Raw genomic sequence first — 12,714 nt, forward strand, 5'->3', positions numbered from 1 at the left:
TCTTTTTTTGGTCTCACTCAATTTCAACTGCCCTCTTTGAATAAATCCCCAAAGACAATTATTATTTATATTACAGCAACACCTAGAGGCTCCTACTGAAATCAGAGCGCTATTGCACAAAGTACTGTACACACCCACAGAAAGGCGCAATGCTGCCTTATATTCTGCAGTCCAAATTGATCAGCAAAAGAAAGACAAGCAGTAGGAGCCAAGGCAAGTGGATGCAGCCATGCCCACAGGAGTCATAGCATTGGGATGCACCTTTGGCACTGAAGTGTGAACCCAACCATTTGACCATCCTGCTCTCAGAGATTGTAGCCAAAACCAGATGAACATCACCGCTGTGCTGGTGCCAGGAGCCAAGATGCAGAAAGCAGAATGCTGGGGCTGTCCCCACAGTCACTGGTGGAAGAAAAGCACCAGTTAGGGCAAACACACCCAAGACCCAACGTTATCACATCCCAGGAGGATTTCTGAGCCCAGTGCAGTGCTTGGATAGAGTGTGAGGAAGGACAGTGGTTTGGCAGTGGTTTTGCTTAACAAAACGTATGTATTGCAACAGCTCTGCTTCTGCTATTTAGTCCTGCAGTATCTGTTTTCGAACTGACCAATGGGAAATCTCTGGGCTCATTTTCTCCCACGTTTCTTGAGGTTAAAGAAATCTACGAAATGCACCAAGGTTTGGAAATTGCCCTGCAGCATTCCTTGGTTGTTGGCTCCCGCCTTTTTTAGTGGATAGAGCTTCAGATTTGAGGCTAAATCACTGGTGGGAGAGGACAGGAACAGACAAAAGACAAGGGATACCTTTAAGTCAGAAGTGTAACAAGAATGATTTGGAAATACTGCAAAGAGCAAACTTGTCCTGGTGGTAGTGTCAATAGCCTCCCCTGTGAGCACTAATTACATTATTACGAAAACAGACTAACACAAAACTAAAGCACAGAAACATACATTTAAGATCTGGCTGGATGCCAATGTGCTGAGGGCACTTTCTTCATACCAGCTGAACTATGGTACTATATTATTTGTCTTGCTGGAGTGCTCAGGAGTGCTAACCATCAACCCTGCATCCTGCTGTGGTCCATGCCATAAAAATACAGGAGGCCAACACTCCCCTTGCCCCTAAAGAGCTCACTCTATATGCGTGATATCAGAAGGGTACAGGCAGCCCAATATGCTGTAGCCAGCAAGATGGATATTTGTCTCTAGGTATCCATGGTCCAGCTATTGTCAAGGCAGAGAATTTTGAAAGAATGTTTTAAGGGAGAACAGTGTGACTTTACTGATGTTTCCAGTGAGATTGTCATTAAGGAGGAATATAGATTTTTTTAGTTATTTCCCCTTATGCCTGCAATCCTCTTAGTCCATACCTACCAGGTGAAATGTTCCAAAACAAATATATTGCAATCTATTATAAAGAAACAGGTCACCCAGACAAGCATCAATAGCTGCTTCGGAGCAAATAAGAACATTACAAACAACACATCAGGCTCTTACTTGATGCTTCAAGTTTAAATAATAGCACCTTCCATTTCCTGGGTTGCAAATACCAAGTATTTGCTAATGATACCATAGCAATTCACAAAACAGAGAGGAAAGGGAGAACCCCCACTTTAGTTTTGGCAGATCAGATGATGCTGAAGAACATGTTTGTGCATGTGAGGGGAGTAGGGGGGCATGGGGCCAGGGCCACATGGAGGGGATTTGTATGCAATGGGAATAAATCTGTGAAAATGTGTAAGTGGAGCTGCAGAAGGAAATCTGCAGCCGCCTGAGCCAGGCGGTTGAATGGCAGAGAGGATGGAGGCTATTTGAATACTGATGTGGCCCTCACTTTCTTCCATTTCCATTAATGACATGCTCATCAAGGGCAAACAATGGGACCGGCTGCCTGCGCCTGTCACACTGTGTGGGTGCTGGGAATGCCAGGCTGTCATCCTGGGGCTGCATTTAGAGACCTGCTTGCTAATAAGAAGTGCTCTGTGCCGTCAATGCAGACAGGTGCTTCCGAGGCTGGGACATGCTCCATTCCCTTCCCCTGAAACACTCCTCTCCCGGCCCCCTGACAGACACCATGAAATGCACAAATTAACAGCCCCATCATGTTGGGCTGCTGCTGCCTGCGGTGAAAGCAGAAAATCAAGTTGTCACCCAGGGTGCAGTGATAAAGCCACAGGCTCATTTCTGTGTTGGTGCCCTATAATAGCAAATGCCAGACAGCTGGATGGATTGGGAGGTTTTAGATTAGGGTCCTGATGCACTTTGGCCACTGAATTAGCAGTTGCTGTTTTCATGCAGATTATTTTTCTGCAAAGCAAACATCTGGAGAAAGCAAAGGCTCCAGGGGTCAGATATTTGACGTTTCTTTCCTCTAATGAAGTAGAAAAACCAGAAATGACACAGAGCCTTTGAAATCTATTCCTCCTCATCAATGAAAAAAGCAAAAACCCTCCTGGATTTGCTTTTAGAGAGCTTCTTGGGAAATGCACAAGACTGTATTTGCAAACATTTGTCCATGGGCAAATGGAACAAGTCTCTCAAACTAAGACGAGCTCTTAATTTTACAACAAAGGTGGCTGGAAAAAAGTCACAGCAAGTCTTTCTGGGAAGGCAAATGGGAGGGTGAACTCTCCAAAGACATTTTATTTCCATAGTACCGCATTCCTCCTTGACAGGGGGTTCTTCCCACAGATACCCAAGACCCACTGCAACGAGAGAGTTTAGCTGTCTTCACGCACGAGTAGCTCAGGTGAGAACTGATGTCAAGAGCTCAGACTCCAAAGCAGGGCCAAAGCCACCCTGAAACTTCCATTGCCTCCTCACAAAGGTATGTACCTGGGCTCCTGAATGAAAAACAAAGCCAAAATGGAATCAAAGAGAGTCATCAATGGGGAAGATGACACTGACAGAGACCACACAGATGTTTGCCCCCAGCAGGCACTGCACCACTGACAATGAGCGGAGGGGCCTGAGCCCTTCAGACTCCAAGGAGTTTAATGACATAACAGCCTGAGAACTTCAACATAAAACAGGAAGAGCAACTAACGAAACTTACAACATAAAACCCCCCTCCTGTCATTTTTATAGTAATAGTAAAACACTTTATTGAATTTATGAGCTACATAATGACTATGAAGAATGTAACTTGAATTAGAACCAACTCAGAAGTATAATATCAACTATAAACCCTTTTCTATTACCCCATCCCTTTATCATCATCCTATCCAGCTCGTTTTAAACCAAGGAATATTGCGTTCTTTAAAACTTAGTCTGAGATCCATCTCCTAACTTCTCAATAAATCAAGCAAACCCCAAACGTCTACAATGGACATGAGACCAAAAAATCAAGGCATGGCCCAGAAACAGATTTTATATCTAGATTCAAGAAGTTATTGAAAAAAACAAAAAGCAAACATTTTTGTGAAGGTGCACCTGGGAAGGGGTGGGGGAATTTCCTGAGGGTTTTTGTTGTGAAACTGTGTAGCAAGGCTCTGAATGGCATTATTAGATGGTTTAGACCCAAAAACACAAGTCATCAGCACAGACCTTCAAAACAAAAGCACAACCCCACAACACAACACAGTGCAGGAAGCCAGAGAGTCCATTTAAGAGGAGGCGCATTAGCAGGACTTTGAAGCACCCTCTATGGAACCCTTTTAGTCCCAGGGCTTTGACAGGAGCGATAAAATCTGTGCAAAGCCAGAGAAAGCATTGAGGGGCTGCTTATATCCAGGTCCATTATTTTTGCAGAGGAGTTTGTAAATGAATGATTGCGGGGGAGGGAAATGTACATAACGCAGCTAAAGCAGCATGTTTTACTGTGTTTTCTGATTCCATTTTACTCCTTTAGTCTCTCTGGTCCCTGAGGATTTTTCTGAAGGGGCGATAAAATAAAATGGGTGAAACAAAGCCATAAGCCAGTTAAGTCTGAAAGACATGTCATCTCATCTAAAAAGAAGAAACGGACCATTTCCATGCCTAGGGCTGACAGCAACGCCTGAGCTAGCAATAGCGCTATTCCATTTGATTTATAGAATAATGGGGTGACAAATGATGACAAAAATAAACTTTTACTGCACTGAACTGCTCCTTTATTTATGAAATTTGGCCAAGTAGTGAAATCTTTTATCTGCAAGTTGTAACATGGAGTGGAAACGAGCGATTATGGTGTGGTAATAGTAATCCAGTGATGGAGGCCGAGTCAGTTGGAAATGGATTGAGGTAAAATAACTACTGCACCATGATAAATGTGAACAGCGCTTTGCTGACAGATGATCTAACAGGTGTTCATAACAACTATATAAGAGGATTTATTTATGACTAGCCACAGCCGCAGCACTGTAAATCAACTCCAGCAGCTGCACACCACTGAAACCAAGTCCCTGATGGAGAAACAGTGCAAGAACCCAAAAGAACACAATTCACTCCAGAATCTTAATCATCAAATAACGTGGTTTTTTTAAGCAATTACACCACAGTGCAGAAATCAGAATGACTTTCAATTATGTGAAGCTGAGCCACCAACTAACTTTTCCCAAACCCAGATATTGGCAGAAGCCTGCAGATCTGGTTAGAGCAGAACAGTTTCTTTTGGGTACAGTGACAAAAAGGTGCCCTTTTTTCTGATAAAAGAAATCACTTTGGTGCTATTCTGGCATGGTACAGATACAGTAAGGGCACGAGGAATGGAAGGGGCTCCTCTTTCTCTCTCACTAGATTGTACTCCTTCTTAGGTGTCCCAAATCCAAATGTCTGGAAAGCTATGCTTCAAGCCCCATCATTTAAATTATCTGACCACCAAAACCAACTCCAAATCCCATCAAAATACAACAGCCCCGCAGAAAAGATTATGGGGTCTTTAAACTCAAATAATCCTGCTGGTTTGCTTTCGGGCATGGATCTGAACACATGGATCTGAGTGGGGAACCAACTGTACCAAGTGGGACAGATAGCTGCTATTGCCAGAAGTGGAAAAAATAGTTCAAAAAAAATAACTCAGTCAGTAATTCTTTAAGCTCTTTTACCTCCCTCACAACTGATGTTTTAAGAATCACACAGAATACCATTTACTTTCCAAAAAGGATTCAGCAGGCGCTGGTATGCTGTGCACTGCTGGTACACATAGAGAGTGCAACTAAATGCCTAAACATCCTCACAGTAACGTGCAAAATCAGGGCAAAGCAAAATGAAAACTATAGGAAATAATAAATACTATGGGTTTTAATTATTCTGTATGTGAAACACCATCTGCAAAGAGAGGTAAGTGTCCCCTGCAGTGAGGTGCATTATGTACAAGCCTCCAGGCACAGCTCAGGAGAAGATTAGGGGGTCTGCAGTGCCCTAGGGCAAAGCCAGCCATCTCTGGTAAAGCTGTAGCCATGGTGCACACCCACAGCGGTCTGCTCAGGGTCACCGGCAGTGGAGTCTGTCACGACATGTAGGCCTCGCACTGAGGCAAAACCTCTTGGGGGTAGCTAGGCTGATTTAATTCTAATGCAAATCTCCATTAAAGCTGCAGCCCTTTCTGGAGGCCAGTATCCCACGCAACTCCTGCCTCCATGGCCCAGGGAAGGTGGCTTGCTGCCTCTCCTCTAGCCTGCCTGCCTTTCTCCTTCGACCAGGGTGCCTGCAGCTGCGACCTGCCAGCCCCCCTGGCTGCCCAAGCCTCAAAGCCCTGTGAACGCAGACAGCCCATGGCTGCTGGTGGTGCTTGGAGGTGACAAGGGGCAGGGATTTTGATCAGATGTGACACGCTGCAGGAGGAGAAGAGCTGATGTTGCCTCTCCCAAGGCTCCTGCCCTCCCTACACCTCCCTTGCCCAGTCTGCTCCGGCTGCCAGACTCAAGGTGCTGCTGTGAGCCCAAGCTGGTGGCTGTGCCATGGTCCAAGACAAGGCTGAAGTTCTGCAGGGTGGGTGGAAGCACTTGGGTGCTCCCTCACCCACCTGCCATGGCTAGCAGCTGAAGGGCTGCCAGTCATGTCAGCCACAAGAGGAAGCCTTTCACCACCTCTCCAACCACCTGTCCCAAATCCACCAGCATTTTTACAGGGTGGAAGAGTGAGGAGGACCCAAGTGCACCAACTCTTTCTTGAAGGAGCAGGGTGATTTGTCAGCTGGTTTTGCAGGGCTTAGTCTAAATCATTGCAACTAATGAGAAAAAACAGGCCAGGGTTGAGGCAGAGTGTGGCATGGAGACATGGATGGTGACTCACAACATAGATGCTACATCAGATGGTGCTAAGGGCAGAGGCGCTGTCCTCTTGCCTCTCCTCTGAAAGCCACTGCTGGGAAGGTGGGCAAAGGAGGAGCCAAGTTAACAGGAGTGGGGCAAGGGCAGGCTGGGACCTGGAGATGGCTGGAAAAGCAATGATGGAAGTCAGCAAACCTCATTTTTGCTCCCTCTCTTACACCTGCACAATGAGAAAAATGAGTTTATAACAACACTATTTGTGAAGACATGTGTATACGTACCAGAATGTACACAGGGATTTAAGTGGATCAGGATTTGGGGCAGTACAGTCACAGCATGGGCTCAGAACTACCAGCAACTGAAATGTAGTTCGCCTTGTACATTCTGAAGCAAAACCAGTTAGCTGTGGGACTGGAAATGCAGTGGTGTTCACCATCTCTTTCTCTTCCAAACAGGTTCACTGGACTGTGCTACATAAAGCACAAGTATACCAGATCAGAGGAAGAAAATCTGAACAGAAGCATTGCTTTTATCAGGGTTGTGTCCAAAGACAGCTATCAGTAATGAAATAACACTATGCAAAGACAGCAAAGCCTGGTGTCTGCACTGCAAAACATTTCATATAACACAGAAGAGCTATAGAAACACACACTCCATCTTAAAAAAAAAGCGGGGTGGGGGAGGAAGATTGGACATTAGGAAACATTTCTTCATGGAAAGGGTTGTCAGGCACTGGAACAGGCTGCCCAGGGCAATGGTGGAGTCACCATCCCTGAAGGTGTTTAAAAGAAGCATAGATGAGGTTCTTAGGGATGTGGTTTAGCACTAGAGTTAGGTTATGGTTGGACTGGATGATCTTAAGGGTCTCTTCCAACCAAAATGATTCTATGATGAACTGGCAGAAAATTAAGGGAACAGAGCCTGATCCCCATTTGCTTGTTTCAGGTGCACACTGAAAGTCAGATGAGGGCTTGAGAGGATCCAGCCTACCTGTACATTGCTTACCAGGATCCTTGTTAGGGCATTTAAATGCTAAATTAAAATTAATTAAAGCATATCAGATACTGTATACAAAACTAGACAGTTCAAGTATTTAATATTTTTTAAAAGAATTAATATTAATGATGGTAATGGGCTATTGCCAAAACGAAGTGTGCGAAAGGATTTAATCCTGTCACCCAATAGCAGTAATTAGCCTATGCCTCAGATCAAGAGGATTTAGAGTCCTTATGTTTTTTTGTATCCTACCCAACACGTATCTGTGTATTCCCTTGCCAACATACATTTCCAGTACTGTTCCACCTTTAGTAAACATCATATTATATTGCGAAAGCAGATGACCAGAGCTTAAGTACATGTTGTGTTTAAAAACGGGGAAAAAGTTAATTCCTTCCTCCAGTTCACATATATTGCTTTAATAATGTTACAGAATGCCACCTTGTTCCTGAGTTAGTAGAAAAGATGATCAGGAAAGCCCAATTTATCTTTTCTATGGTATTTATTATTTCATGCTGTATCATGTCCCTGCTCTAAAAACACTTTCATTATTTTCACTGTTCTTTCACATGGTATTCTATTTATATCTTCCATCATTTTGTTCCTAGCTCTAGACCCATTTCTATTTCTGCTGTTTTTCTTTAGAAATTAGTTACTAGAATTAAAGCAGGCTGTGCAGGAAAAAATATATTATCCTTTTATAAGTCATCATAAAATGTGAAAAGAAAATAAGAGGGGAATAAAAAGTCTTATTTTGATTGTCATGAATCAAGCCTGTGTTTATGTTCTGCAATCCATAGTAACATAACAACTCTTCCCCATACCCTACTCTTTCCAAATGGTTTGAGTTATTTTGGAACACCTGAATTTAAAAATTCAGTTATTAAAAACCCCCCAGAACAAAACCAAAAACAACAAAAAAACCCACCCCAAACCAAACCAATCAATCAAAAAACTCCCAAAAAACAAAACACAAAACACAACAACCAAAAAAACCCCAAAGAACAAAACCAAACCAACAAACAAACCAAACAAAACCCAACCCCTTTGTCTTCACAAGGGGGAAGATGTTGGTGTGTGGAAACAACCAGGAAGCAAAGAAGAGGTAAACTGTCAATCTCTCACTATGTAGAAACTTTCTCATCTGTTTGCCCTTGCTCTTGCTGCAGAATTCTTCAATCCATAACTAGCAGCAGAGCTTTCAAGCTTGGGCTAGATCACCATAACCTTGGAACCTCTTTGAGTTTTGGGGGTTTGGGAGTACTTACCTTGAGCATGAGTGAGCTAAACAGTTAATAAAATTATACTCAAATTTCCTATATTTTAATTTTTGGTTGTTATTGGTTTTCCTATATTTCTGCAGGTTCCACTGCCTTTGAACTCTTCATAATTTAAGTCATTAACCCTCACCTCCCACTCCCCAAGCTAGACATCGATACAATTCCCCAACCATCTTAGCAAAACCCAGCTCACCAGTCCTGCAATGCCATGCTTCAGCCTTGCTCCTGCATCCTGAGTCACACATGCAGGCACGTTCCGAGGCTGCCCAGGTCTAGATTCTTAACAAAGCCGGGTGGTTCTCAGTGCACAGCTCCTGACTGAGAACTCTGCCCACAGAGGGAGGAGCTGTTCCTAGCTGGTGCAGCAAGAAAATCACTCCAAAGTGAATTCTAGATTGCAGTTTAGACTAGTCATCTACTTCATATCCTAATAACCTCTAATGTACCTCTGTAAATAATGAAAAGTATGGAAGGAAGTGAATAAAAATTATATATATCTTAACCAAGAAACTGTTAACTACTGCTAGCTGGCTGAATTATGAATGAATACAACTTTGTTATTAATGTAAGACACGGACATGTGCTCCTGTTTAGGTTTCTGAAGAGCTGAGCTCTATTGCACGTAGAGATATTTTACTATTTAAATCTGTCTTGAAAGAAAGTTTTTATCCAAATTATTATTTGGGGAAAGCGGCAAAAATTTTTGAATCACACCATCAGTGCAGATACCTGTATCAAGAGTTACTGAACCACTGGACCAAGTCAAAAAGTGTTGAAAAATGTAAGTTAATACCAGAAACCCCCAAAATATCCTTACTGTACATGCTTCTGGCTTCACTATTAAAGTGTATTAAGTACTCTAGGAGGCCAAAATTACTCAGCACCTTATGTGACTTATATAGCATTAATAGGCCTTCCTTTGATTTATACTGTGGTAGAAGAAACAATTCCTGTTTGTTTTCTCCTTTACAAATATGGCTGAAGGTTTTGCTGTTCAGACTTCTCTCAGGAAGCGTGGTTCTGCACCTTTCCCTCACCAACTTCTCACCAAGTCTTAAAACCAAATACCATCTAGACCAACCTGCATTTTATCTGAGATGATGGTATTTCTACAATTAACACTTTTTCATCTGTTTGAATAACTTTTCAATCACATTTTGAAACTGTAATTGAAGAAAAACTTATTGCAGGATTATGACCAGAAAATAATGTATATGTTGATTAAGAACATCAAGATTTCTGTTGGGGGCATAAGATTCTTGTTTCTTTGCCTGATAAGTACCACTTTATTTTGTGTGCTAGCAAAACCTAAAACAACATTTCTCAAAGGAGTGCAACTTAAATACCTAAAAAACCAACTCCTCTTTAGAATTTGCCTATAAACTGCTACATGTTTTAGTTCTACAAAACTTCAATAGAAAATTTTATAATAATCTCCCAGTGTGCAGTAATTCAGCATTTCTAATGAAGCAATATTTCCTGTCATCCAGAAAGCTAAACCAAAACAGCACCACTGAGCCAGCATCAAAGGACCATGTGAGGGTCAAGGTCACAGAGCAATGATACAGTTATCCAAATACCTTCTCTGTGTCATAAAAACATCTGTAGCAGAGCAATGAGCACCTACGATAAGCCATGTTGGGAGTGAGGAGAACTGATATGAAATGACAGAGCCCCGCATCTTCAGCCCTACCATGTAACCAGAATGTGAAGGGAAGGTCAAAACCAGTAACACCCAGGCTACAGGCAGAAAACTGAATGCAACAAAGGTTGTATGGCTGTTGGTCTTCTCAGCCTAATTCAGCAGATGTGGCTATGAATTTCTTTTTGCTTGAGCCCTGGTTTATGCACAGGTGGGAGACGTTTTAATTTCAGTTTACAAAAGAAATTTGAAGAAAAGATCTGAATAATTTATTAAGCTAGATAACAGTATTTGCCACAATAGTCTAATAATCAGTATTTAATATAATACTAATTTCTAATAATTCAGACAGTATTTTATGAATGGGCCAATTTGAAAACAGACAGTTACTGGCTTTTCTTACTGAAAAAAATGTAACTGCATAGCAGAAAATTACTGGAAGATCACAAATGCTGGCTACTTTCACAAGAACAGTTTGCTGATGCATATGTAGTGTCCAGCCTTTTTAGTATTTACTTTAATTAACTAGTTTTATACAACACAAATGATTGTCATTATCAGTTCTCCACCAAAACAAGAAAGAGGGAGCCTCTGCTCTTAGCACTACTTTATTGGCATCTTAACAGAAATATTTGAGAAACCGGCAGTAGGTGGGAACAATGTTAATAGACAAGTTCAGGTCTACAATCATTTCCAGAAAGCGAACATAATTTTGCTGTACTTATTGTATTTTTACACTTACGCAACAAAACCTCTCTGAGCCACATGTTTTTTGTATATGTTGCCGGAACCTACCTGCCATTTTAACTCAGTTTTCAAGCAGTGTGATTTCCCTTGAACTTTATTATCTAGTATTTGTCCACTATAGTGGGGAAAACCAATGGGGAAGAAAGGTAGTGGGGGAAGGGAGCAGAGAGGGAAGGACTAGGGTAAACCAAATGGGAAATACATTTAAAAGCGCAGATAAGTGACAGAAAAATATATGTTCTTTGGTTAGCAAGCAGAATAAAAGGAAACAACTTGCATACATGATAGATACACACTAGCATTCTAAAGCAGAAGACAAGAATGTCAAGAGTGTATTCTTCCCCCACTGCCAGATGGAAGGGCTATTATTATAAATGAAAGGCAGCAGTAGTGGATGCCAGGCACTTTTGTTGTGTGCCAGATTCTGAAGTCCAGATGTAAGCAGGTTACCCCTGGGACAGGACAGGCTTCAACTCCCGCAGCAGAACAGAACCAATCACGGTTTTCTCGGTGTTTATGATGAGCTGCGCTGTAGAGCTCTCCTTCATCTCCACTGTGACGAGCATCAGTGACCCACTGTGCACAGTCTTAGCTGCAAACCTGGAGGGGGAAAGAAAAATAAAAAGGAAAAAAGAAAAATCACTGAAGATCTTCAGGTCAAAGACTGCTAATATTTCTTTCTGCAAAAGTTAAATGAGCTCAAATATAATAAAATGCCTCGAATTTCATTTATACATTTCAGGGGATAAACCATAAAAACCTCCATAAATTCCTCAGAAAGAATTTGTTCAGCATTGTGTAAATATTTTTGCATTTAAGAAGGATAAAAAGTATAATGTAAAACTGTGTATTTAATAACACAAACTAAACTCTATTTAAATAATTCTTTTACATAAATTCTAATTCTTCAGTTCATCTACAATACTTGTGCACACTAGCAACTTGAATTCAGCTATATGGAGTTTTCCATGGATAACTATCATTATTTGGTGCCCCAAAGAAAATGCAACTAAATGTAGTAGAACACTTCCAAAAAGCCAAATGGTTGTACTTTCAGAAAAGTGCATCCTCCTGTCATCTCGGGAATTAATTCAAACTAAAACCAGTCAAAGTTATAAAAATCCAACACAATCACTTGAAATGATGGTAACAGCAAGACACCAAATCATTCAATCTGTGAAATTATCTCCAGAATATGTAATCATAAAAATATGGCAAATATTTTTAAATATTTTATAATTATTCAAAATCCTACGAAGTAAATTAAAAACCAAATGAAACCCAACCAATCAGATAAACAAAAGTTAGGACTCATGCACCATTACTAAATTCCAAGACATGAAGAACCCACTAATTACACGGAATTAAAAGCAAAACTAGCCTTTTAAGCACCACAATTGACTGAAAAGCCATTTTAGGCACAATGAACTTCTGTCAATCCTGTTAATTCATTCTGCACGCACAGCCAGGCCCAAGAGACAGAAAGGCAGAGGATGGCAACAGAAGAGGATGGCAACAGCCTCGTCCTCCACCTTCCACAAGGAGCACACCACGCTTTTTTTGCCCTCCTCTTTTTTTTTGTGTCCTCCCCCCTGCCCGCCTTGGTTACTTGACAACAACAAAGTTGCTGCACATGGGCTTTTGAAAACACTAACAAGTGCAGAGCAGGTCTGTGACCCAGTCTGACCCCACTTTGCAGGGCCAATCTCCTCTCCTCTTTCTGAATGACACGTGTCTGAATCAGAGCCATCTGCCTCAATTTGCGCAACATCTTCAGCCACAATAGGACCCAGTTAGCCCTGACAACAGCTCACAATACAGAAAAATCAAACTGCTGGGCTGACAGCACGCTGTCGGC

General features: G+C 41.8%; 1 protein-coding gene across 1 annotated transcript in view; it reads right to left on the minus strand.

Moving 5' to 3' along the window:
• Positions 1–10,704: 10,704 nt before the first annotated feature.
• Positions 10,705–12,714, minus strand: part of AP3B1 (adaptor related protein complex 3 subunit beta 1) — a 158,663-nt gene continuing 156,653 nt past the window's right edge. The window contains exon 27 of the mRNA XM_065655822.1: positions 10,705–11,456. Coding sequence (XP_065511894.1) covers positions 11,303–11,456 — 154 coding nt within the window. The 3' untranslated portion in view covers positions 10,705–11,302. The remainder of the gene's footprint in view (positions 11,457–12,714) is intronic.

The sequence above is a fragment of the Caloenas nicobarica genome, chromosome Z, assembly GCF_036013445.1.
Source record: "Caloenas nicobarica isolate bCalNic1 chromosome Z, bCalNic1.hap1, whole genome shotgun sequence".
NCBI classification, from domain to species: Eukaryota; Metazoa; Chordata; class Aves; order Columbiformes; family Columbidae; genus Caloenas; species Caloenas nicobarica.